Source organism: Verruconis gallopava (genome assembly GCF_000836295.1).
Source record: "Verruconis gallopava strain CBS 43764 unplaced genomic scaffold supercont1.17, whole genome shotgun sequence".
Classification (NCBI taxonomy): Eukaryota; Fungi; Ascomycota; class Dothideomycetes; order Venturiales; family Sympoventuriaceae; genus Verruconis; species Verruconis gallopava.
In genome coordinates this window covers 144760-169179 of record NW_015622153.1, presented here as the reverse complement: position 1 = coordinate 169179, position 24420 = coordinate 144760, and the positions used below count along the sequence as shown (strand labels likewise).

The 24420-nt window shown below is 49.1% G+C and overlaps 11 protein-coding genes across 12 annotated transcripts; 7 read left to right on the top strand and 4 right to left on the bottom strand.

Annotated features, from left to right (window-relative positions):
• Nucleotides 1–870: 870 nt before the first annotated feature.
• On the top strand, nt 871–2581 carry PV09_05465 (uncharacterized protein; the record flags this gene model as incomplete). The annotated part of the gene is made up of 5 exons (XM_016358974.1): nt 871–927; nt 990–1007; nt 1070–1597; nt 1647–2456; nt 2504–2581. The coding sequence occupies 5 exons, from the start codon at nt 871–873 to the stop codon at nt 2579–2581; spliced, it is 1491 nt and encodes a 496-aa protein (XP_016213113.1).
• A 335-nt stretch (nt 2582–2916) lies between these two features.
• PV09_05464 (uncharacterized protein) lies at nt 2917–4241 on the top strand (the record flags this gene model as incomplete). Its single annotated transcript, XM_016358973.1, has 2 exons — nt 2917–4072; nt 4132–4241. The coding sequence occupies one exon, from the start codon at nt 2917–2919 to the stop codon at nt 3943–3945; it is 1029 nt and encodes a 342-aa protein (XP_016213112.1). The 3' UTR covers nt 3946–4072; nt 4132–4241.
• Nucleotides 4242–4790: 549 nt separating this feature from the next.
• Nucleotides 4791–6029, bottom strand: PV09_05463 (uncharacterized protein). Its single transcript, XM_016358972.1, has 2 exons — nt 5846–6029; nt 4791–5778 (listed from the first exon to the last, which is right to left on the bottom strand). The coding sequence occupies exon 2, from the start codon at nt 5391–5393 to the stop codon at nt 5031–5033; it is 363 nt and encodes a 120-aa protein (XP_016213111.1). The 5' UTR covers nt 5394–5778; nt 5846–6029; the 3' UTR covers nt 4791–5030.
• A 32-nt stretch (nt 6030–6061) lies between these two features.
• PV09_05462 (uncharacterized protein) lies at nt 6062–7867 on the top strand. Its single transcript, XM_016358971.1, has 3 exons — nt 6062–7122; nt 7187–7727; nt 7796–7867. Exons 1-2 carry the CDS (start codon nt 6504–6506, stop codon nt 7492–7494), a joined length of 927 nt encoding a protein of 308 aa, XP_016213110.1. The 5' UTR covers nt 6062–6503; the 3' UTR covers nt 7495–7727; nt 7796–7867.
• Nucleotides 7868–8907: 1040 nt separating this feature from the next.
• PV09_05461 lies at nt 8908–10808 on the top strand. Of its 2 annotated transcripts, XM_016358969.1 has the most exons (5): nt 8908–9142; nt 9207–9502; nt 9553–9787; nt 9848–10325; nt 10386–10808. In XM_016358969.1, the coding sequence occupies exons 1-5, from the start codon at nt 9043–9045 to the stop codon at nt 10630–10632; spliced, it is 1356 nt and encodes a 451-aa protein (XP_016213108.1). In that variant the 5' UTR covers nt 8908–9042; the 3' UTR covers nt 10633–10808. The 2 variants fall into 2 exon arrangements, with proteins under 2 accessions (XP_016213108.1, XP_016213109.1); XM_016358970.1 differs by having other exon boundaries at nt 9848–10808.
• A 1246-nt stretch (nt 10809–12054) lies between these two features.
• Nucleotides 12055–12294, top strand: PV09_05460 (uncharacterized protein; the record flags this gene model as incomplete). The annotated part of the gene is made up of 1 exon (XM_016358968.1): nt 12055–12294. One exon carries the CDS (start codon nt 12055–12057, stop codon nt 12292–12294), a length of 240 nt encoding a protein of 79 aa, XP_016213107.1.
• Nucleotides 12295–15654: 3360 nt separating this feature from the next.
• PV09_05459 (uncharacterized protein) lies at nt 15655–17162 on the bottom strand. Its single transcript, XM_016358967.1, has 2 exons — nt 16930–17162; nt 15655–16859 (listed from the first exon to the last, which is right to left on the bottom strand). Exons 1-2 carry the CDS (start codon nt 16978–16980, stop codon nt 15801–15803), a joined length of 1110 nt encoding a protein of 369 aa, XP_016213106.1. The 5' UTR covers nt 16981–17162; the 3' UTR covers nt 15655–15800.
• Nucleotides 17163–17253: 91 nt separating this feature from the next.
• Nucleotides 17254–18861, top strand: PV09_05458 (uncharacterized protein). The gene has a single exon (XM_016358966.1). It carries the CDS (start codon nt 17449–17451, stop codon nt 18652–18654), a length of 1206 nt encoding a protein of 401 aa, XP_016213105.1. The 5' UTR covers nt 17254–17448; the 3' UTR covers nt 18655–18861.
• Nucleotides 18862–19181: 320 nt separating this feature from the next.
• PV09_05457 (uncharacterized protein) lies at nt 19182–21277 on the top strand. The gene is made up of 2 exons (XM_016358965.1): nt 19182–19999; nt 20061–21277. The coding sequence occupies exons 1-2, from the start codon at nt 19386–19388 to the stop codon at nt 21073–21075; spliced, it is 1629 nt and encodes a 542-aa protein (XP_016213104.1). The 5' UTR covers nt 19182–19385; the 3' UTR covers nt 21076–21277.
• On the bottom strand, nt 21094–22597 carry PV09_05456 (3'(2'),5'-bisphosphate nucleotidase). Its single transcript, XM_016358964.1, has one exon. It carries the CDS (start codon nt 22408–22410, stop codon nt 21223–21225), a length of 1188 nt encoding a protein of 395 aa, XP_016213103.1. The 5' UTR covers nt 22411–22597; the 3' UTR covers nt 21094–21222.
• Nucleotides 22598–22928: 331 nt separating this feature from the next.
• On the bottom strand, nt 22929–23885 carry PV09_05455 (uncharacterized protein; the record flags this gene model as incomplete). Its single annotated transcript, XM_016358963.1, has 3 exons — nt 22929–23353; nt 23406–23654; nt 23717–23885. 3 exons carry the CDS (start codon nt 23883–23885, stop codon nt 22929–22931), a joined length of 843 nt encoding a protein of 280 aa, XP_016213102.1.
• Nucleotides 23886–24420: the final 535 nt, after the last annotated feature.

Genomic DNA, 24420 nt, shown 5'->3' with positions numbered 1-24420 from the left:
TGTCTTCCGCTTGACGTTGGAACGAATAAGAGTATGAATCGCTGCTTTAGCAGACTTCACGTCTTTCAATTTTCAAATCGAAAGTAGGTTTCAAACAAGATGCGGAAGGCTGACGATGAGCTCCAAAGGGCCAGTTTCCGCAATCCAAATGCGAAATGGTATAGTTGCGCAGAGATTGAAGAAGAGACCAGCGCGATTTTTCAATTCAGATGTTCATTCAATAGTTACAGCCCAACTTGGCCAGACTTTTCTTTGAAGTACTCGTCCAGCTCTAAAATCTGTCACAGGATGCCTACGAGGTATAGTCTTGATTTCCACATCAGCTCTTATCTGCATAGCTCAATGATCAACAAAGGTGAACTACGCTCTGGCTCTAAGTTCTGTGTTTTCACCAAGAGCCATGCGAGTTGCGCGCTTGGCTTGATACTTAATTGGCAGTCGTTTGGTGTGGAGGGACCTCCGAGAAATCCTATAGAAAGGGTGAGCGCTAAACTCGTTACGAACTAACTCGTAGCAACACCTATGCATGTTTACATTCGCTTTTGAAGAGTAGGAAGCGGACCAGCTTTCAAAATGGGTTCGTTCCTGGTGATACATTCCCGGACCCATTTTTTCGAGCAGATCGGCAGCACGATCGAACGAGTACATTAGCGCTCTTCCCTTGCCAAGGCGCAACGCTAACCACATTGGATTTCTTCTATCCCTCCGCTTCGCTTCAGGCTCACCCACTACCAGCTATGAAGACATTGCGTCCTGTTTTAAACTTGGCTGGTCTTTGAATATAAAATCAGCATAGCATGGCTATAATCTTTCTCATACTGAGGTCTCACTACTTGCGGTTACTTGCAAACGCCGTAAAAGCATAACAGCATGGTGTATCAGGGGCCTTCACGAGGTTGTCACTCTTGTAGGCGTCGCCGTAAGAAAGTATGAGAAGCTACCATAGCAGTCAATGAACCGAGTTTGCTGACTCAAAGTGCCCGTTTTAGTGCGATGAGACACGCCCGGTAAGTGCACGAGAGACAATTACAGGTAAAATTGATCTCAAGGGCTAAGGGGTGTCGCCTAGTCGTGTCTGCGATGTGTACGTGCTAAGCTACCTTGCCATGGGTATGAGGTCGACTCAGCATTCACATTTCGGCAACGCCCACCTCAATTACCAGTCCAATCGGCCCCGTTCGTCTCTATTGCCCGGAAATGCGGGCTGCCAAAACGTATGCCCATCGCAGAGTCCGGGGAATTACCTGAGGATGGCCTTCCTCCCGGGGTAACTCAACAGGACAGCGATTGGATCGCGTTTCGGGCATTACTATACAACTATTGCGTCGTCCCTGCCAACGGAAACTTGTCATCGGGGTACTTTGCAGATCTTGAGCCTTTGGCGCTCCGTCTGGGTCCAAACTCATCTCTAGTACGAGCTTGTTCGGCTGTGTCGCTTGCTTCTGGCGGCAAAGTTTTGCGGAGGCCCAACCTCGTTAGGCGAGCTGACCTTCTTTACCACGACGTCGTCCGCGACATTTCTTCCGCATTAGCGAACAGAGGCCCCTCGTACAGCAGAGAACTGGAGTTGGTCGTGCTTTTATTGGGCTTGTACGAGGTGTGCAAATGTGTATTCACTTAGCACTTGTACGTTGACTTTTTCGCAGATGATTACTTCAAGCTCACAGAAGTGCGGAAATCACGCCGTTCACTTTGCGGGCTGGGCTGCTATTTCAGGCATTGATCCATCCTTTGAGTCTTTCATAATTTTTTATCGACCTCATATGAATGCCCAGGTCACCGCACGTTTCGCACTCTCTGGACATCACGTGGACGAGAAGTGTCTAGATACATTATTGCTTGATGTATATCAGCTTCTTCAGTCGTGGCATTCTGCTTGCTTACCGCGAAACTCTGAGCTCGCATATCGCAACGCTTTAGAATTGGATGCGCAACTGGTACGTTGGAAAGATTCTGTTTCTCCTCAAGCTGCACCCACGGTATTATCAAATCGCGCTTCAAATCCAAGTTTTAGGACCGCAGCATCCACTCCAAGTTTTTGGACAAACAAGACCGAAATATACCTCGACCTTCACGTTGCAGGGGTCTGGAACGTCTTTCGTGTGGCTCGACTCCTTCTACATGAACTTATTCTTCAATCGTGTGAAAGGCAATCAACCATTGGACAAAATGAAATCGGGCAGCATATTTCTGAGGCATTGTCTATTGCCGAAGAAATACTAGCATCAATACCGTTCCATCTTCTAGACACTCTTCAGATTTCCGTGGTTAACAACGTCGCACACACTCAGATGGAAGATATTGGCCGGGTGCTTGGCGGGTTTCTGCTCTTGCATCCGCTGTATGTAGTTATGCAGATGTCATTTCTTCCCCATAATATGAAGAGCTATTGCAAAGAATGCCTAGAGTGGATTAATCTGGAAATGGGCATTGGATATGCTGAGGTCCTGGCAAATGTAAGTTAGCTCATGGGTTTGGTGTTAGTCACTAATTCATGATATAGAATCCCACATTAGATATAGACTTTTTAATAAGCGGCTTTTTGCTTATCTGGTCCGGCGCAAGCCAAAGCGCCAGATAAACAAAGTTCTCTCCGCAAAGATGCGAGGGGCTTGAAAGATGCTGGAACGGCATGGAATTAATCGCGTAGAAAACCTAGCGTAGAGACTTTCACGTGACGTGATGTCTTATTCTAGTTAGCGTTCCGCTCGGCAACATCATGCTTACCTAGCTTGGGATGGTGCAGGAGTTATTGATACGAAGCGGCAAATGGTAATCATGATAATATACTGCGGACATACGAGAAAGGCGACTTAACACCGTGGCTAATGATATATAAAGCAACACAGATCTTACAACAGAATGAGAACCTTAGTCCTCAAGTAACCGATAAACTGCTGAACAAAGTTTACCAAAATGCCAACGAACACAGCTGCATGGCTGATGGCTGCCAAAACTCACCCGTTTAGCATTCGGGAATCTTCACTCAGCTCTCCAGAAGAGAATCAGATACTCATAAAGAATCACGCGATCGCGATCAACCCTGTTGACGGAAAAATTCAAGCTCTTGCATTATTCCCACTCACATACCCTACAATTCTTGGCCAAGACGTAGCTGGCGAGGTTGTAGCCGTTGGATCTAAAGTTACACGCTTCGCCATTGGAGACCGGGTGATTGGCTGCGCCGCCGGATTTGCCACAAAGAACGAGGCAGAGAAGGCTTTTCAAACGTATACTATCCTCAGGGACAATATGAGTAGCCCTATTCCGGCCCACCTGCTCTATGAGCAAGCCGTAGTACTTCCACTAGGGGTATCTACGGCGGCTTGTGGGTTATTTCATTTCGACTACCTTGGCCTGGATCTACCAAAATTTCCGGCTCAGACACAAACCGGCAAGACTATCCTCGTATGGGGTGGAGCCTCAAGTGTTGGTAGCAATGCGATTCAGCTTGCCAGAGCAGCTGGTTACGACGTCATAACCACGGCGTCTCCAAAAAATTTCGCGTTTGTCAAAAATCTAGGTGCAAGAGTAGTTCTCGATTACAACGATTCAAATGTTGTGCCGGACACAATCGAAGTCCTGAAAGAAACGGAGTTCGCAGGCGTTTTCGATGCCATTGGGGGGCGCTCTTGGATTCCCCTCCTCGAGATTGTGGCCAAAATTTCGGCAGGTAATAGATTCATTGCGACAGTAATTTCCGGCTGGCCAAAAGATCTGCCGGAGAGTGTCACAATAAAGCAAGTACAGGCGTTGTACATCATGGACGAACATGTTGGAAAAGCTCTTTGGGAAGGGTTTCTGCCATCAGCACTTGAGGCTGGCTTGTATTTAGCAGCTCCCGTGCCTTTGCTTGCTGGCAATGGAATAGAGTGCCTGCAGGCTGCGGTTGATCTGCAGCGTCAAGGAACATCAGCTAAGAAGGTGGTCGTGACGCTTGAATGAGTCGTGGATGCTGAGCACAATTCCTGTGTCATCAATTTGAGCTCGAGAAAGATTTATGAAACCTTGTGGAGTGTGCATTAATCTGCTCAGACATACTCGCTGGAAAGAGTGACCGATAGCTATTAGTGTAAGCAATATAATCAAAGAATGCATTTGGTGAACTTACAAGCTTACAGCATCTTATAGAAACAAGGAAGAAGTGCGCGAAGAAAGACTGCAATTTTGTCCAATAGTCACAGAACAGGCGTGTTTTATTTCGCTATTTTCAAATCTACTTCACTGTGGACTGCATTCAACTAAGTTGCTAGAATTTAGTTCTTTGCATCAGCAAAATCTTACAGCGCTCAGATGCTGGTCAAATCTACTCAGCCTAAATCAAGCTTGCTCCCGATTACTCACGATTAAAATCAAATTTGTCTCAGGTTTGATTCCAGACCCGCTTCTGGTACCTTATCTCTTTGCTCCTTCTTTGAATTTTTTATTTTTATTTTTCCTTTTCCAAAATTCAGCAATTCAAAGCCGATTTACATGATGATACTGCTTGAAGACGAATTTCGTGGATGTGCCTAAGGGAGAAGGAAATGTAGAAGATCAAATGGACAAAGAAGGGAACTAAAGCTATTGAGAAGATAATCATTTTTGGATACTTGATCTCGTGCGCTTAAATTGAACTGGGTTACCGTTTGCGGAGGAAAAGTAACATATTGCAGACATAGATAGACGGAATGATCCAATTTTACTTACTACAGACTTCGTAATAATCTAATTTTCAATGTGTTCGTACTATAGATCCCTATTCAGCGCGACAATCGCTTCAAGATGAAAGGAATATTAGACATTTGGGTGTTGAAAATATTATTAAGAATGGAGCCACAGATGGGTGGAGACTTCCTCGTGTAGGTGTTATTCGCTTCGATAAGGGAGATGTCCTCTTTGATGCTGTCTACTTCTAAGACCTGAATAACTCGAGAAAGCGAGGATTATGCTAACCCATCAACAGAAAGATCTGTATCTCGGCATTTGCGATAGGATTCCCCGGTCAGAGAAGGTGAATTAAGACTTTTTTTGGCTTCAAAATTCTCAGATTAATAGACGACAAATGTGCTCATCTCAGATCTTCGCCCAAATCGCGCTCTACTACATCGGGGAATGGTTTTAAGAAAGGTCGAAAGGGGGCCTTGAGATGTGAGGTGATAAAACCGGGGATTCGAAAGATTTGAAATTTCAGCGTCTCGAATCAGATCTTCCGAACAGCGCTGGATCGCAAGGTCAACGTAGATTGTGTTGTGAAGTGGTGTTCGACATGGTGAATGAATGCTTAAGAGTTGCGAATTTTCCAAACCGCAGCATTGAAAAGGACCCATTTCTGAGCCGCTTGAGATTTGCTCGTTGTGATGATATAGTATAGGTCGCTCTGCGCTGTGTGAGCGTCCATAGCTGGTTTCCATTTATAGTCCCTTCCTCTGGTCGAACATTGCTGGCTAGGTGAGATGAGGTGGAGATACGTCCAAAGGACCTAACAGTTTATCCCCCTGGTTTCTATCGGATGTACACTGGCGATGATATCTTCAGCAGTATTATCGCGGTAGATGGTGTCGTGAAATCTACTCTCACACAATCATATCTACAGATTTGATCTCGAGTCACACCGATGAGACGTGAGCATAAAGTAAGCTAATCTAAAGAAGCATGGGCCGAGTGTTTCTGTCCGAGCGAACTGATCAGTTTTCAGTGTATGTACACTCAATACAGTCCATAGCATAGCGAAATGCAGGTAAACCGATGGAGGATTCCAAGTTAAAGCACCCGGGAAAGGCTAAACGAATTTGCGCCCTGCGTTGAGAGTTAAAAGGAAACTGAGAAAGCGCAGGTCCAATGACAGAAGCTAGGTTGTACGCACGCTAAAATGATGATGATGAGCTAGGTCAGAATATCGAAAGCGGTACAATAATATTGCCTATACTATGTTCTGTTTTGCGGCCGTTGAAAGAAGAGAAAAAAGTTATCGTCAGATTAACTCAAAGACATAGGAAAAGCGACATCGGAACGAAATTCCTGCTTATCTTATTACCAGTTACGCCCCGTGAACCTCCATGATTTACATCAATGACTCTGACGCTGTTTAAAACATGTGTGGCTTGAACGAGGCTTTAACGCATCATTGTTACATCATAGCGGCTGAAATATCTTCTCTGGAGCTGCATGATACAACCTCCGCTATTGAACGAGACCAATCAAGATTCCGAAGAACGGTCAAGCTTTACGTTGACAGCGCCAATCAATTACCGCAAATATTTTCTTACTGTCTTGAGCACTTTGCGCGGCCTCTCAAGTCCTTGATAGTGCCAATCAATTAGTGCAGACTAAGCTCTTGAGCACTTTGTGCGGCCTCTCAAATGAAATCTCGATAAAACATATAATGCGTCCAGCGTGAGAATGGATATATACATTCCTGGACTTTGCTTGCGTCGAATATGTCCTTCATCTGAGTCAAAACTTTTCTTTCTATCCTGCTATCACTAACAAACTCCCTATTTTATAGCGTTGATTCCTTCAGGATGTCTGAACTCACTTACGATGAGCCACTCGCGCTGATCATCATCTCAGCAATCTCCATAGGCGTTGCTGCCATCTTTGCAAGCTGGATCGCTCTCGATATACTCTTGCGGCAAGGGTGGAAGTCAATGATGCTCGTGATGATTCCGGTCTATATAATCAATGCCCTCTACTTGTGGCCTATCACACTATGGACATACTTGAAGTACGGACGTCCATCGAAACCTTCAGCTCGCGAACAAGTCAAATGTCATGACAAGGACGTGGACATAGATCCATTTTCTAACGGCCAAGACCATGTTCATCATGCTCGAGGAGACGGTCACGACAGCAGGGGAGAAGACGCAGACGGGAGTCATCCAGCTCACGGAAATGATTGCGAAATCCAAGCCCACGACAAAGGTGATCACAGCCAACAATCTCCTGCCGATCATCAGAAGCACTCTCACCACACGCATCATGGTTCATCTGATCGACCTATGTTCGCTACGGTAACCATAGGTGTATGCCATTGCGGTGCAGGCTGCGTCCTCGGCGACCTTGTCGGAGAATGGATTGTATATGGAGCAGAACTAGCCATAGGAAATCCTCCGAGAGCACTGTGGGTCGAGTTCTTGCTAGGTAAGTCAAAGACTTTGCTTTTTGAATTCGGGAGGATGTCATGAGCTGACTTTGCTCTATGTAGATTTTGGCTTTGCATTCGCGTTTGGAATACTCTTTCAGTACTTCTCCATTGCGCCAATGGCCAATGAGTACGGCCCTAAAGTCCTCATACGCGCTCTGAAAGCTGACGCCCTTTCGCTGCTTTTCTTTGAGATTGGCCTATTTGGATGGATGGCTGCTTTTCAAATTGGAATCTTCCAGTGGCGACTGCCAATGAACACAGTTACGTACTGGTGGATGATGCAGATTGGTATGTTTATTGGGCATTGGACAGGCGTACCAATTAATTGGTGGTTGATCAAAAACGGCATAAAGGAGCCATGCGCTTGACAAATATGTATATCTGAGATGAAATATAAAGTTATGTGAAGTCGGCGTTTGAAATAATGCACCAGAAATCTATCGGCAGAGGGTGCTTCTGGAGGTGAAGCCGCTCTCCTTGCGCTGAGAAGTGCGCCAATTTGTTAGGTGACATATATTACTGGCCTGATGCGAATACCCTCCTGCGTTAACAATCTCTTCAACTTGCATCTTACAGAGACTCATAAGCAAGTGGGCAGGCGGTAAGTTTTGCTGAGCCCCATCTGCGATTACATGACCTATGTGTGCTGATCCTCTGTTGTTGATCAAGGTTGTAAGTTGGGTTGATGAATGAAGCATTTGCTAAGATGATTTTGGCATTCTGAACCTGCTGTAGAATGGGAAGAAAGTTTCTAGAACTCGCAATAGGATATGCCAACAAAGTCAGAGTAGTAGTGGTTTAGTATTGGGTATCAAGCATTTGATGAAGAAATTTCTCCTTATCTCCCTGTTCAGCGAAAAACTATGGTGGTTAGCAATAATTTTGAATAATGCGGATACGAGGTGAGCAGGTTCGTTAACTGCGGCACTTTGAAAATTCTGATAGGATGAGATTCTTACTCGGAAACCTCCTGCACATCACCTTGAGGTCTTTGTAGGCATGAATCTGATTTCGAATGATGAGCGACCAGATTGGTGGTAGAGGCTAACATGATGAAAAGGCTTGAAACTCTAGTTTCCACTAGAAGAGAAGCTGCAAGAGGTGCTCTATATGCCCGTGGCAAATACCCAATTCCTCAGCAGCTCCACATCGGGATTTGGGAGACTTTGCCCTACCCGTAACCTAATTCGTGCAGAAAATCACGCTTATCGGAAGTCAAACATCAAATCTGACTTTTTGTAGGCCACCGGTTGATGCTATAATAATGCCGGTTGGGGTACAAGCAGCACCTCTGGAAGAGTCCTTCAGATATCATGAGAAGTTATGGGCATTGAGATAATTCGATATATCTCCTAAGATAACTAGCATAATTGACTCCACAACAGGAAATATTCCGGGGACATTTGCGGAACGGCTCACAGACCGCGAGGACCCAGAATACAATCCATTGGGCAACGACGATGGCAGGAATTGTGAATTATGTGATTATAACGACCACAATTGTTTTCATCATCAAATATTTCATAGCGGTGCTTGTATTAAACTCCTGTTGGTGTTCAAATCACGAGATAGAGACTTCAAGATGAGACCGTGCTTGCGATGAAGCAAGGTGTGAACTTGCACTAGACCTGTGGGACAGGACATAAGTCATTCCAGAACCAGAGGATTGTTCAAAGCGTTGGACGGAATTTTTGATAGAGTGGAGTTGATAGCTTCATCGTACAAATGACGTCAAATATCATTACTCCCGAAGTTTCCGGTGTCACCAAATCCTGAACCGACTTACCCGGCTAATGTGCATTGCAATTCAGTGTCGCCACTAAATTGTCGAAAACACACCTCTTCACATAGAGGTACTGAGATTTGTGTTTGACAGCACTATTCTTCCATTCTTTGTCTTATGGTCGAAACTGAATATGACATCTGTTCTCTCAACAATACAAGCCATCAGCGCTGCAGAGCGGCTGGACTCTCGTGGGAATCCTACCATACAAGTGTCAATCACGACAAAAGACGGTAAACCTTCCCGAGCTTCAAGTTACAAGTTTGCTTCATGGATATCTTGTTCATGATAAGATAGGGATATTCAAAGCTATAGTTCCTTCAGGAGCTTCCAAGGGCGATTATGAAGCTGTCGAGATTCGTGACAACGACACAAAAAGATATCATGGTAAGGGCGTACGCACTGCGGTGAATAATGTGAACGACATCCTCGCCCCTGCAATCCTGAAGAAGCAGTTCGTGCTGCCTAAGGATGTGGATGAGATTGACAGGTTCATGATTAGCAAAGATGGTTCGGATGATAAGAGTATGCTGGGTGCCAACGCGATTCTTGGTATTAGCATGGCTGTTTGGCGTGCAGCTGCGGCTGCAAAGGTAAGATAAAAGTGGAAGGTGTGTTACAAATGTCCACTAACACATTCTAGGGATTTCCTCTCTATCAGTTCATCAAAGATTATGCTGATACCAAGGAGCCATACGTTATGCCTTGTCCTTTCTTTAATGTTCTTAATGGCGGTGTACATTCAGGGAATACCATGGCTTTCCAAGAGATGATGATTGCGCCAGTAGGAGCGCAGAGCCTTACCGAGGCTGTGAGGATGGGATCGGAGGTATATCAAGAGCTCAAGGAGGTAATCAAAGGTAGATATGGAACTACAGGTGAGTTTACAAAGTATCGGTCACCATTATTTTGCTAGTCGTACTCAGTCATCTCTACAGCCACTGGCATAGGTGATGAGGGAGGCTTTGCTCCACCAATTTCAAGCCCACGTCAAGCACTGGATCTCCTAACCACTGCAGCGGAGAACTGCGATTACTCTGGAAAGGTCAAATTCGCCATGGACCCTGCTTCTTCGGAATTCTACAATAAGGACGACGGCACCTATAACATGGGTTTCAAAAAGACGAAAAATGACCCGACCGCTCAGAAAACCGACATTTGCTCCAAGTCAGATATGATGGGGCTGTATCATGAGCTGATGGATGATTATCCGCTTGTATTACTCGAGGATCCATTTGCACAGGATGATTGGGAGACATGGGCTGAATTTAATAAGAATTGTGCGATTCCGTTGGTAGGAGATGACTTATTGGCTACGAATAAGAAGCGGATTGAAATGGCTAGGGAGAAAAAGGCTTGTAATGCGCTGCTGTTGAAGATCAATCAGATTGGAACTATTACAGAAGCGATTGAGGCGTAAATACTTCTGATCTACATCGCAAAACTTGCAAGACTAAAGGCTGACAACTAGAGCAGGGCCAAGCAAGCGTACAGCTACGGATGGTCCGTCTTCGTATCACATCGCTCCGGTGAGACTACCGACGACTTCATCGCGGATGTTGTGGTGGGTTTGCGGGCCGGACATTTGAAGTCTGGGAGTCCGTGCCGCGGAGAAAGGGTGGCGAAGTACAATCGTCTGATGGACATCGAAGACGAAATTGCTCAGCGAGGCCAAAGCTACAAGTTTGCGGGCCACAACTTCAGATACGCGGCTACGATGTAAATACATGCAAACTTTCGGCAGATTAATGGGACTCTTTGAATTTCTCAATCCTAGACCCTTTTCATGCTATCCCGAGCAGAGTGTTAATGCCGATATTCTACATATTCAAGCTGCCGCTAGGCAGAGTTATAGTAGACCAGCCAAATGACAGTTCACCAATGATCATATCCTTTTCAGAAACTGGGCAAATTTATCTCTCAAATGATTCGACCGCAGCTCATTTAGTACTATGAATAAAATGTCATCATTGCGCCAAGTCCCATAGCAGAATCTAACTCACAGGCCTGCGCTCGTGTCTTACCTAAATAGGAAAATTCTTTGGCCAAGAACTCGGGTAACCCCTTGTACCTAGATGTGACTGTTCTCGGCACCTGGACTTGATCATTGACTTCTCGTCTTATAGCAATCTGCCAGTTCTGGTAAAAGAATGTAAGATGTCTGGACGGCATCCTCGTCTCGTCCCAGATGTCGTCAGCTTCGGTTACGTCAATTCCGTTACGCCAATCGAGCTGGACGTGCAAGTCTCGCAGACGTTGCTGTGATCTCTTCCAGACAGCTTGTAGAAAGCACTTGGCAGCCGGGTTGGAAAGTCTGGGCTACAATGAGAAGAAGCCCGTCACGTGGCTCGCGCCAGGAACAGGACTGTCGTGTGTACAAAAGTGGCCGAATTCAGAACTGGAGCAAATCAGCGCTCCGATCCATGGGACCAACAGAACCTTTGCTGAAGCTAGAGGGATTTTTGATCGCTCAACTAAATTTTCGGACCGATCACTCGACTTCGGTAGTGGAGACTGTGCAGTATTCTAGGCAATCTGAAGAAGATTACTTCTCGCACATCTAAGCTAATCGAAAGTGCTCGAAGACAACTCAAACGTCCTGTCTGCACTTGCCGCGTCTTGTGATCTCGGTCATGATCCCTGTGGAAACGAGCTTCTACCAGAGTACCAATCAATATTGCTTGACTTACCTTGTTCTCTCTCATTTTGCCCACCAACCTCCACTAGGTTAGAGTCAAACCTGTTGAGTAAAACACGGTTACGTGTCTATCGTCACCGTGAATCAGCGAATTAACCCATCAACAAATGTGTCTGGGAAGAAATGCCGAATGCTACCATCAGAACTACCTACGACATTTTCACATTAACGTGTGCCGAGGTAAGCAATTCTATCCCTCTATTTTGACTTTGACTCAAATTATGAACTCTTAAAAATATGGGATCAGTTGTCGTCATCGGACCGTACTTGGAGACATCATGATGGGGCTTTCATGGAAGTCGTCACCTCACAGGTAGGATTTCGAAAGCTTCTCTAATCGGCAGTCACATGCCACTATGGACTGATGGGACTTGCGATGTAAGCTCCAAGCATAGTTTCTACTGTCCTTTTGAGCTTCGTCGTTCTACGAAATCCGAGACACACGCCATGGGCAGCATCGGTGTCATGGCCAACACTACGGCCTCGGCCATATATCAAGTCGCCGCGCCTACGTACAAATCCTACGTAGATTTCTTTTCGGAATTCGTTCAAGTCATCCTCTGTCCCAAATTCCTGTTTCCTCAGCCTTTGTTCCGACACGTTGTCGAGATCAACTACCTGTGTTACGAAGCCGCAAGCAGAGTTCTATCTGCTAGCGGGATCGCAGCTAAAGAACTTGCTCGATAAAGTCCAGAGTCTTTCACCTGACAGATGGACCAAAGAGCAAATGCCGTTTCGAGACTTTTGGCTAATTACTTGTCGACTTTTCCACTCGGGGGCCCTGATGTTTTGTATCTCAAGCCTGCAATGTCTACCAATCCTTCCCAAGTCTGAGCAAGTCGCATTCTTGCTTGGCACCTATTATAAGAAAATTTTTGGCCTTATTTCGCAAGCTGTGGATATTCCACAGCTGCTCCCCTCAATATGCTAGCCTCTGTTCGTGGTCGGGATGCATGGAGAACAAGGTGATACCTCGCTTCGCAGGGACGTAACGATACAGTTGATGTGGATGAGCCGTGTTCTAGGTATAGCACTTCCATTGTCCGCAAATTCGTTACTAGAAAATTACTCGGCTTCAAGGCATAATAGTTGGGACGATTGCTTTGAGGAGCCATGTGTACTTATGTGGTAACACACTGATGCACAAGTTTTGAAGAGTATCCTTCGATTAACAGATGCGTGTCTCCATTACCGCTATGAGTTTCAAAAGATAGAAGATAAATACTATCTAGGCTTCAGTCTTGCTTGTTGTCAGCTGGAAGCCGCGGCAGACTGTCAGCGACAAGGCCAAAGTCGTGCTGATCAAACCTAGGCGGTGGATTCGCTCAGACTCATTTAAAAGAGCCACGAAGGCCCAATTTTATTTGATTATTTTTAGACGCAGTTACATTGTACAGGAGATTATCTCATCCACTGATGTCTTCTCGGCAATTTTGCAAACGCTCGTTATCGACCATGTAGAAGGAAAAAAAAACCTAGAGAAAGCAAGCCCAAGCTCTTCTGAGCGCGACTTTCAGTCACAATTTTCTACTTTCGCGTCGCCCCTGTCTAATGCTAGTGTGCAAAAATTCCGTTCCAAATCTCTGTTGCAGCATTTTCATCACGAACATCAACCTGATAAAAGTATGAGAACATATCTAAGTTCCTTCCCTTATTTCCAAACGCCACGCTGTGCATGTAAAATAAGGAGAGGAAAGAAGCGGTTCGTCGGATAGTCGAAGTGCGAGTCCATGAGGTAACCAATTTTGCAGGCTTTGCTTTGCTTTGTTGGAAAAGTTATGACGTCGGTATAAGTTCCATCCTGCCGCCTTTCGCTATCCATTCTGGTTTGATGATGTTATCCTTATCGGCATATACAAGCTTATATGCGAATCGAATTGTCCCATCGCTCACACCAGCGACATCGCCAATCTGTTTTGCGCTTCTTGGCTTGTTCATCAAGTGTGAGATGAGATAGATCGCTACGGCGGCAATTGACAGAGGTGAGCGGCCGGCCAAGCTCCCGAGTCGCATCATGACCTTGCTGCAATCCTGTGCAATGAAGCTAATACTGTCAAGATCCAATTGACTACAAAATCGGCCGCAGAGTTCTGCAGCACTTGTGGACCCAGTGTTCTGATAGGCCGGTTGGGTCATAACCATGCCACCTTGTACTGTTGTTGAACCCTCCTAATATAGCTAATCAATTTCGAAATTCTAGACACTGCGAAGATAAGACTCACGATCTTCTTGAAAAAGTGCTCAAGTTGCTTGTAGGTGCGCCCAATCTCCTTTTTGGGAACCTTGGTCAGATTCATGATTTCTTTAAAGGAACGTGGCACTCCGTTCTGTCGGCAAGCAATGAACACATTTGCTGCAATCAGGACCTCCTGTGGCTTGCCTTTGAATTTCTTGGACTCTTCGGCGAGCTTGTAGTTTGCCATTGCACCATCCGCAACAATCTTTGGCAGGTGGTGTGCTGAGCACAATGTTTGGATCTGCTTATAAGCTGCCAGCAGGGCTTTACTACCCTTGTCGGCATTGACTTTTGCGTGTACTCGATTCAAGTCACGAGCACGAGCATCACCATTGCCGTAAGCGATACTCGAAGTTAGCTGAGAGCCGTTAAGAAGAGGATTCGCAGCCTCGCCGACACGCGAAGGGTCGTCATTGCCTTGGTCATCGTTTGAAAATGTTCGCCACTCTGAACGCATATCTACGACATGTTGTTGAAGAACTAGACCACAGTCTCCACAGACAGTGTCACGTAGAGAGAACTGTCAGTATCTAAGCAAGTCCTTTTATGGGGAAAACTTATCTGCAGCGCCCTCTTCTATCAAGTTTGGTGGATCTGAGTGCTGTCAATAAATCTATGAACCCCAAGTCATACGCACCAGCTGGCACCGTTATGTGCTGAGCCATCGACGCTTGTGGAAGCGTCCCAAAGGCTCAACAGAGAACAGTTCAGACTGTCGTGCCAGAAGAGAACTTATCGCATACCAATCTGACACTCTGGGCATATCAACCGAATTGCAAGCTGGGGTCGATACTCCTGCTCTGGAGCGGGAGCTACCTCCTCCTCAAGAACTGGTGAGTGCATATCGTTAGTGTTATGTTCAAGCGGAGATTGCCCTGTTGATGAGAGCCCACAAGGCAAGCTATTCAGCGCCTGAAGTCGCGCGTGGCCACTTGCGAGATGATATGACACAGCAATCTCTCCAGACAAAAATTAGACGAACCCACCTTCTCCAGGACTAAGCACTCGGCTCTGTCCGTTCTGGTAGACTGTTGTCATGCTGAGAAAACCAAGATAACGAGAAAATGAAGGATGAAGGGCTCGAGAGAACGGAATACAGGGCGGACTAAGGTATTTTTAATTACTCCAAATGATGCACAATTTGCGTGACCTCGAGAGATGTCTGCACGGCGCGAAGCAAGATAGTCTCGTGGCGAAGTCGTAGCTCTTCTCGTGTAAAGCTGCTCGAGGGTGCGACGCAGAACTTTTTGACGGGCCAGTTGCGCAACCGAGCCCCGCCCCCTTCGCCCGACGGCGACTATGCGCACAAGTGTGAATATGTATGTTCTTTTTCTATCTACGGCACCTCACTAGTAAGGAGGAGGCAGGGCAGGCGTGGATGCAGGCGAAACGCAATGTAACGGAAGAGTGACTTGCGGAACGCACCGAAGGGAACTCCTCTTTCTAAAGCGAGCGGAAGCGGTTCGTCTGTCGCGGAAATCGTTCTCTCGAAGACGAATATCGCGAGCGCTTGACGGACTTCCAACGGGAACAAGTGCTGGGGGTATTGGAAGGATGAAGGGAGACGAACAAGAGAGAGAAGTCTATGTGTTGTCTCGGGCAGCGGATGAGGCCCAGGCCTGCCAAGACTTTTCTTAGTCAGCTGCTTGAGGCATCAATGACACCTCAGGCAGACATTTCAGGTGGTTCCTCGTGAACTGACGCGCAGAGGTAGCGAATAGACATTCGTATGGAAACCGGTGACATGCACGCCGGCCAAAAATAACGTTTTCTCCGCCTATACATGGTCTCAAAGGGCTGCGTGGAAATCATTTTCTGGAAAAAAAAGGAAGATTTAGCGGGGAGGCCTTTGCCAATGGCAAACGAAGGAAACATGCTATAAGCCGTTGAAACCAAGCATTGAGCATTTCAAGAAACGTTTAGCTTCCGAATCCGTATCTTACGTGCTACAAATGTCTCATTTCTCAGCCCACTCTTCGTCATGTTTTCGAAGTAAAGCTTTCGACTTTCCAACCGTCGGCTTCTTCGAGTAATCCGTCCTTTCACCGTCTCCGAATATGGGCTTGAATATACTATCGTAACTGGTCCACACCGCGGTAAAGATCATGTTTCCAAGATTAGCCACCCAAGCTGGCACTTTGCCGTCTTTATCTTGGTACATCTTTGTCAGGGCAAAGAAGAACAGGAAGAAGGGACCCCACAGCATGCTCAGCACAAAAGCCCCCATTCTCGTCCTTTGGGACCTAGTTTCATATGGTCGAATCCCGTACAAGTAATCCATGTATTCCTTGGGCAGACTGTGCTCCTCAGCTCCATCAGTGATGAGCTTGAGGTAACGTGCTGACGGTTGAGCATAGCTAGGATCCGGTCTAGCAAAGCGGCCGCCTTTGGGATCGTTTGGGGACGCCATGGGAGCGAACAGAGTGTGTGCTTGAAACCCCTGTGAAAGAGGCAGTTCAGGAACTTCGTCCTCGCCCGGTTCTAGTGGGAAGCACTCCACGAGGACGTCCTTATAACTCGCGCCTCCACCCTCTGTGGCGATAATATGTGCATAGTCTTCGGGAGTAACTTCGTACACGACGCCGACCATGCCCTTCTTCCATCTGTCCTTGTGATAGTCCTCCGATGAGTATTCGGGTTTGCTATGCGGACTGCGCGGATCGCGTTCTGCCGAATTGGCAAAGCACGGTTCTACGTAGGGGATGCCTGGCAGATCGAATGTCATTCGCAGTGTCGGTACCACAACGTTCACCTGGCTGAGAGGTCGAATGCCTCTGCGTCCTTGGAAAGTCTCGTAGCACAGATTGGATCCATATGCGAGGTATAACTTCGTCTCCGCAGCACTGGAATCGCCGCCGCGTGCGGCTGCAAGGCGCGAGGTTGTGGTCAGCGGCAGCTGCCACTTTCGCTCCGGGCGCGACCTCTTATCCGCGCTGAACACGTTCAGAATATTGCGAAGGCGACATGCCGACGCAGCAACACGAGATTCCTCGTCGGCTGTGGAAGCAATTTTCCCCTGGCGGCCATTATTAGGTCAGTGCCTAGCTAAAAATGCATAACTTAACGCGATCCCAGATCAGAATTACCTCTTCGCCATGGGCACTTGTGATTGGCTGAGAACGGTTCATGGCCACCATCTTCACCGGATTTGCATCGACGTGTCTGTTGCTTGATGCCTGGAGAGCTGATCTGTTCCCTGAGATTTCACGCCAGACATATATACGAGCTCAATCGGAGAATTTGGACAACTAGGCTGCCCCAGATTTGAACCGTCGCTCAAGCATATTTCTAATCAGGAACAGCAAGTGCAGGAAGCTCGGGGCATCCCACAGCTTCCGGAGCCGAGAGCCTCAGCCCCGCGGACCAAATCGCACGCGAGGAAGAGACTTGCAAAAGATCTGCGACGCCAACCGTTGGGTGTCCTTTGCAGATGCTGTCGCAGACGCTGTTGCTCGTAGGCATTTTGCTAGCAGGCTGGCCTGGTTACGTCTTTTCTCACGTGCCTCGCGATCACGATGGCGGCCTCTAGTTCTAGCATGGCTGCCTTGAGATGATAACATTCGCCACTCTTGTCTCTCGACCCGCGCGTCTGTATCGCAGTGAGTATGCCTCTGCAGCTGACAGCAGCCGCATCTCGCGTCCAAAAGTCTCCCGCAAAGAGAGCGTCATCATCGCCTTTCTCGTCTTCCAGAAAGAAGAGGCAGCCGGCTTCTACTGAGGCGTCCAAACGGCCGAAGCCCACGCCGGAAGAGGATGACGAGGCGTTTGACCTGAAACTCGACGATATAGGGCTCGTGGCAAGCCTGGCGAATGATTTAAACCTCAGTGATGTCGCTCAGCTGGTACGATGGATATCGGAACATCAGTGGTGCCCAATACCAGAGGCCGGCGCGGGCATGAATTCAACACGCATCGCTGAGGTTTTGAACTATCGACGAAGGCTTCCGCCTCTTGTATCCGTCCACCACGTCTATGCACTGAGCAAGTATCCAACAAGCACAGAACGCGAAATCGGAGCGCTCGTGAATGGTGGCATTATACGCAGGATCACCCTACCGCCGCGGGAAACAGGAGGTAGCTCACTCGGAGAGGCACTTGTTCTCGTCGATGAATGGGAAAGCCTGGTACGGCAGCGAAGTGACCTTGAGCATGGAATCAAAGAGAAGTATGTCACGCTGCTCCGAGATCCCGCTGCTGATGTGGACTTTACTCAGCAAGAAATTGCTACCCTAGCCCACGCAGGCTTCCTCATCGGATCAGATTATCTCAAAGGGAAAGCCGACAACTATCTACGACCCGGAGAATCAACCCTAGGAGATCTTCAGAGCGTCTCTGCGGCAGGTCTGCGCCATGCCTCAGGCTCGGTAGGCGCCGTCGCAGAGTCTGGTAAGCAGCACATTGCCGGCGGGTCCGGGTTCACCACGCGCGTTGCGTCGAGTTCCCGTTCTTCCGCTGGCAGCCGCGTAGAACGCGCATACAAATTCACGTTGCCAAACATTGGGTCCTATCTCAAACTGCTGCACGAGTCGCGAGCGCATCTGCTGCAGCTCCTTGTCAAGGGGAATCGCTATCGCGAGATGCCGCGCGACCTGCTAAGAGAGCGATGGGACGGTGGAATCGCCGGAAATGATGAAGCAACCAAGGCGCAAAGGATGAGAGGCGAATGGCTTGGGGTCTCACCGGGAAAGACACGGAAGTGGAAGCAGTTTTGCGGCCTGGACTTTCAGTGGGTGTTGGAGGAGTGTCTTGGAGCCGGGCTGGTAGAGTGCTTCAACACAAGAAGCGTCGGATTAGGAGTGAGGGCGTTGTGAATTCGGCCAGGTCATCACACTTGTGGCCTAGAAATGCTGCTAGATGACTGAAGCTGGGAGACTTCAGATTCTAGTTGGCGATCTGCATCTGCGAAGTGCATATGCAAATCTCCTAGAGGAGGGCATCCTAGTTAGCAAGCATCATTCTACTGGCTGACAGCGCGATTTCGCGCACAGAAGCTACTGCGGTCTCCATCGTCAATGCACTCTCTCTGCATCGTTGTCTGGCCGGCAGCGCCCGTCCGTCCGCTGCAAGACGTTTTGTGTTCCGTGTGTGGCTTGAATGTGACGGCTGCTGAAGAGTGTCGAGAGAAGAGAAGTCAAGACAGGTCTTCTTTTCGTCGGCACCAATCTTCCGGCCTGACGAGCTCGTACCTTTGCCCCGGTTTCCCGCATTTCAAGAAGATCACATCCGAGAAAAAAAAAACCGTTCAGACAGCGACAGTAGTTCGGGAGAACTGAACGCCACCGATTCACAGTCTGTTCGCGCGAAACGGCCGAATGCCCAAAGCTGGCGAAGAAGCTTGGACTCAGGCGCCTTGACTGCTTGCGGCGCATTGTTACATCATTGGCAAACACTGGTCACACTGACCCTCCGCTAAGGTAATCAGTCCGAAAACAATGTAAAACGAGCCCACCCCATCCGTACTTGCTCCGTCTATCTTACCGTCGAGAGTGCGTCTTCCGAGCAGAGTTCTTAGAGATACGTTTGCGTTCGGCGTGTTGACGCCATGTCCTCCACGCCGCCACCTCGTCTCGATCATCCAGACAAGTCGTATGCAGAAGCGACGATAGAGCCTCCCGTGCCCCAGACGAACGGAACGGTGCAGAACTCAGACGTCGCAGAGGCAAGAAGAAAGGCTCCGTCGGACGCCCCAGCCCAATCGAATGGCGTGGAAGAGCACGAGGACCAATTCGTTCCTCCACGTCTCGATGACCCGGCGAAGTCATATGCGCAAACCGCTGCGGAGCCCGCACCCGCAGAACGATACAACGGCACGCCCGCACGATCACCGGGTGAGTACGAGGGTGCCGGTATCCTCGATGCTCCGCCTGTCAGCCCCACGAGAGGATCGTTCCGGAAGCCGAGAGCGAAGGGGTCGAGGAGCTCGCTGAAGACGAAAAGCACAAGCACGACCAGCTTAAACAGCGAGGACACCTTATACGAGAGCTACCACCACAACGGCCAATTGACCAGCATCAAGCCGAGCAGTGATTTCGAGGATAATCTGGCGCTGGATGAAAGGGAGAGGAAGCCATTGCATCACGGTCGCAAAGCCAAGGGCGAGCAAGAGTTGCAGATTGCCAGCGGCAGGATAGCTGCCGCCGGCTGGGAACGCAGTGGGTTCGTCTTGGCTGATGTGAAAACAGTTTGTCGTGTATACGGCTGCTAACCTGCACCGCAGCATTCGATGGGCGCCGCTCAATGTGCCCCTGAAACGCCGTATGCAGACCTTTGTCGTGCTCCTGCATACGCTCTCCGTGTGCCTCACGTTAGGCTGCTTCTTCTGGTCTTGCGCTATCCCGCTCTTCTGGCCACTCCTCATCCCCTACCTCATCGTCGTCCTCACTTCTAAAGCCGCCACGGACGGCTCTCTCTCCAGCCGCAGCGAGTGGTTCCGTCGCCAGAAAATCTGGTCACTTTTCGCATCATACTTCCCCGCTCGTCTGCACCGCACCACTGAGCTTCCGCCCACGCGAAAGTACGTATTTGGATACCATCCTCATGGGATCATAAGCCACGGCGCTTTCGCAGCCTTTGCGACGGAGGCATTGGGCTTCTCGCAGCTTTTTCCTGGAATCACCAATTCCCTTCTCACGCTCGACTCCAACTTTCGGGTTCCATTCTATCGAGACTACCTACTTCGTCTCGGGATCTGCTCAGTCAGTCGCGAGTCGTGCGAGAATCTCCTAAGTCGCGGTGGTCCGAACGGCGAGGGCATGGGTCGCGCCATCACCATTGTGGTTGGCGGGGCTCGTGAGTCACTGGAGACGCAACCTGGTACTCTCCGCCTGGTTCTCGACAGTAGGAAAGGGTTCGTAAAGCTGGCTATCCGAACGGGTGCCGACCTCGTCCCCGTGCTTGGCTTTGGCGAAAACGACATCTACGAGCAGGTCTCGTCCAAGGACCACCCGCTCATTCACAAGATGCAGCTCGCCATCAAGAAGGTCATGGGATTCACTGTTCCGCTGTTCCACGCGCGAGGAATCTTCAACTACGATGTTGGACTTATGCCGTACAGACGGCCGATGAACATAGTCGTGGGCAGGCCGGTCATGGTCATGAAACAAGATCGACCAAGCGATGAGTACGTCAGGGAGATCCACGAGAGATATGTGCGAGAGCTGGTGCGCTTGTGGGACAGTTTCAAGGATGATTTTGCGAAGGAGCGGATCAGAGAGTTGGAGATCATCGCATGATAGTGGAAGGGGAGACGGTTGAACAGGTGTGGTCATATCCTCCGAACAAAACATGAATTAAGCAGCTACATATGCAGAAATCGCATCGAACAGCTTTTTTTTTTGGTTTCACGCACTGCTTCAATGGTTCCCTTCCTTCCCAGCGCCTTAAGAGGCCATGGCTTCCTGAACTGCCTTCAAAATCTGAGGGTGGTGCGCTGCAGGCGCGGCGACGTCGCCAAAGTTAGCATACAGTCTTCTGCCCTGACTGAAATCGTGCTTTTTCCCGTACACGTCCGTCATCACGATGCCAATCTCCTCGCATATGAGCTGGCCCGAGGCGTGATCCCACGCGGCCGTGCGATGAGACTGGTAGCCCGGGATCCTGATCATCACGTCGTGTCCGCCGACGGCCATGGCCATGTACTTCATCTGCTGCGCCCAGATGTCGACGCCGGGATAGCCGATGCCGATCTTGTTGCAGATGGCCTCGACCTTCTTGTGGTCCATGGAGCTGCTCAGATGAGACACGATGTTGAGCAGGTCCGTGATGTTGCTCTTGTCGTTCTTTTGAGGCAGCCGTCTGGGCTCCTCCATGGGCGTCTCGGACAGCGCCTGGATGTAGGCGCCGCCGTTGTGCACGGCCGACACGACGTGCCCGCCTTTCTCCAGGTCGACCGAGTCCTCGTGCATGGGGAGCCGGTCCAGCGATAGGTTCGGGCAACCCTGCACGGCGACCTGCTTCACGCCGTCTTCCACGAGGCACAGGCACACGGCGTACTGCTGGTTTTTCATGTAGGTCATCGTGCCGTCTATCGGGTCGAGGATCCAAAAGCGTCCCTTCGGCCCGCCAGAGCCCTTTCCGAGGTCGATCACGTCGAGCATTTCTTCCTTGCTGGACGGCGACCAGAGCCTGTCGTTGATGTGGCTCCCGCAGAACTTGGAGGAGCTCGACGCAAAGCTCCACACGCGATCGGCGAGACCGTCATCCTCCCTCAGGATCTGGGCCGACTCCTCGGCGAGGAAGGTGTCGTGTGGAAATTCGTGGTGAATGGCGCCAATGACCAGCGCCTGTGCGGTGAGGTCCGCGATCGTGACGGGCGTGTCGTCCGCCTTGTTGACCTCGTCGTCCTGCTGGAGAAGGGGTTTGATCTTTTTGGTGACAAGGGAGGCTCGTTGCACGGCGAGCCGCGCGATCTCGAGCTCCCTCTCGTACATTCGTGACAACGCGCGGAACCTGAGCGCTGAGCTTGAGACTTGACGGCGGAGAACAAAAATTTGGCTGCTTCGGGAGAGACTGGCGCGGTGGAGCGATCGATAAGCGTGCGGCATGGATGCTTTAATGCTTGCTGCCATGCGAACGATGTGGGTAGGCAAATGTCGGCAAAGCGAGGCTAGTCCGTGAGGTAAGTCTGGGACACCGCATGCGCATGGGCTGCTTTAACAAGCATCCCGAACCTCAGCGCTCTCTCTATTACTGCAAGGTGCTCTAGCCTGCTGAATTGACGTCCTATAACGTGTGATTGATGGGTTTCAATTGTTTTTGGCGTGCATGGTTGAGAGCATGAAGTGTCTCGCGACCACCACTGGGTGCCAAGCTTTGGCTGTCAGATGAGCATCCTTGACACGGGACAGGGAAGACGCGGCTGAGAGCAAGGCTGCGCATGGATTGAAAACGGCAGAACAATTTGCTATTTGGCTATTCTACTTGAACAATGAACGCTGAAATGCGTCAAAAAAAAATTCCAGGCAAACAAAATGACCATCAGGAACTCAACTCGCCCTACGGCGCGCAAAGCTTTTTTGCCCTCCGCTAACTGGCACGCACGTGTGAAAACACGTATCCTCTCCGAAATCTACGATGCACTGAGAATCTAAGCGCGTATTTCCTGCAGTTTGAACCACTTCACGGACTTCCCACCTCTCATGAGCATCTGAATTTCGCTTGGATGCACCCAATTCATGTACACCATGGCTATGAACATGAGGGCGGCGTCGAAAATATAGATATAAACTTCGTGCCGGATCAGGTAACCATCGAAGCCCTGGATGAACTCGACAACTCTGAAGATGGATCGAACGAGGATAAGCGCGCTGACGATGTACAGGGCCCTCATATGCTTCTTCCATGGGACCGAAAGAGAGCGGTTGGTCGGACCTCTGTTCATTCGACTGTGGAACAGCCAAGCTGCCAAGACGAAAACGCTGAAGAATATGATCTGGATAAACAAACCACCGACGATCACGTTCGAGCCTGTGTCGCGGCTGCTTTGGTTCTGGCTTGCCATCAACCCGCCACCTATGCTGTTGTCAACCAGACGTGCTAAGAACAAGTGGCCGAGATGACGAACCCGCGCCTTGCATAAAGAACGAAAGGATATCGCCAGAAACGAACGTCGCAGTGAGCCACCTGCGCTTGACGAAGAGGTAAACATCGCCGTCGACGAGCTCGACGATACGACCGAGTTCCATATATATCGAAGCTGCGAAGAGGGTTGGAGCGACAAGCGTCAGGACGCTGTTGATAATGTACGGCCCCAGTGTCCAATTCGGCGTTTGCGTAGATGAGACAATTCGACCGATATAACCGAGTGTTTCGCCTGGAGGATTGCGGTCAGCTATCGATCGAGGGGCTCATGCTCAGCATCAGACTGTTATTTACATAGACCGCCAATGAAGAAGACGATGAAGTACCAAGTCCTCGTCCTCACAATCTGGTAGAAATGCAGGAAGGTTGTCGAGGCGAAGAGAAGGGTGAATATGACGGCTGCCGCAGTCGATGGATCATATCTAAAAATTTTGAAGCCGGTGTCATCTCGAGGAACAACCATTTTTTTTTCAATTCTATTGCGACAACAAATTGATCTCTTTCGACTTGCGACAAAAAAGACACTGAAACGTTTGTGGACGAAATCCTGGATGAGATTCTGGCTGAAGTTCTGGCTGAAAGCCGCAATTGATGCCGTACGTTTGGATTCTTTATATCCTCAGGTGGTATGTTTACTAGATTTTACCAGGAGAGATGGCAGGCAACAATATTCAGGCATTGTGTTGCCGGGCGATGTACCGCAGCGCGTCGACAGCGGGTCTACTTGTCGTCGTCGACGAAAATGGGAGCAATGCGAGAATCCGAGAGAGAGAGCGAGATCACTGACAAGGAAGATCGCGTGCCTTCGTATAGATCTAATCTGAAAGAAGATAGGTGTACGAGCGTAAGCGTAAAGATCGACTGCTGATTCGCTGACGGGCCGAATACGCAAAAGACAGGATTCGTCTCGGCGCCCGACGTTGGCCTTACGCTGTGCATGGACGAAATGCTCAGCCGCCGCCAGTTCTCGTGTTTCGGTTTCAAAGCTGGCAGTTCGA

Excerpts from the sequence above, each read along its gene's own strand:
- PV09_05457 (XM_016358965.1), top strand. The coding sequence starts at position 19,386 with ATGTCCTCCACGCCGCCACCTCGTCTCGATCATCCAGACAAGTCGTAT. Across the intron at positions 20,000-20,060 it reads GCCGGCTGGGAACGCAGTGG|CATTCGATGGGCGCCGCTCA; the intron begins GTTCGTCTTGGC and ends CCTGCACCGCAG.
- PV09_05458 (XM_016358966.1), top strand. The coding sequence starts at position 17,449 with ATGCCTCTGCAGCTGACAGCAGCCGCATCTCGCGTCCAAAAGTCTCCC.
- PV09_05456 (XM_016358964.1), bottom strand. The coding sequence starts at position 22,410 with ATGGCAGCAAGCATTAAAGCATCCATGCCGCACGCTTATCGATCGCTC.
- PV09_05462 (XM_016358971.1), top strand. The coding sequence starts at position 6,504 with ATGTCTGAACTCACTTACGATGAGCCACTCGCGCTGATCATCATCTCA. Across the intron at positions 7,123-7,186 it reads GTGGGTCGAGTTCTTGCTAG|ATTTTGGCTTTGCATTCGCG; the intron begins GTAAGTCAAAGA and ends TGCTCTATGTAG.
- PV09_05463 (XM_016358972.1), bottom strand. The coding sequence starts at position 5,393 with ATGGAAACCAGCTATGGACGCTCACACAGCGCAGAGCGACCTATACTA.
- PV09_05461 (XM_016358969.1), top strand. The coding sequence starts at position 9,043 with ATGACATCTGTTCTCTCAACAATACAAGCCATCAGCGCTGCAGAGCGG. Across the intron at positions 9,503-9,552 it reads GTGCAGCTGCGGCTGCAAAG|GGATTTCCTCTCTATCAGTT; the intron begins GTAAGATAAAAG and ends AACACATTCTAG. Across the intron at positions 9,788-9,847 it reads AGGTAGATATGGAACTACAG|CCACTGGCATAGGTGATGAG; the intron begins GTGAGTTTACAA and ends TCATCTCTACAG.
- PV09_05459 (XM_016358967.1), bottom strand. The coding sequence starts at position 16,980 with ATGGTGGCCATGAACCGTTCTCAGCCAATCACAAGTGCCCATGGCGAA. Across the intron at positions 16,860-16,929 it reads CAAGTGCCCATGGCGAAGAG|GGGAAAATTGCTTCCACAGC; the intron begins GTAATTCTGATC and ends AATGGCCGCCAG.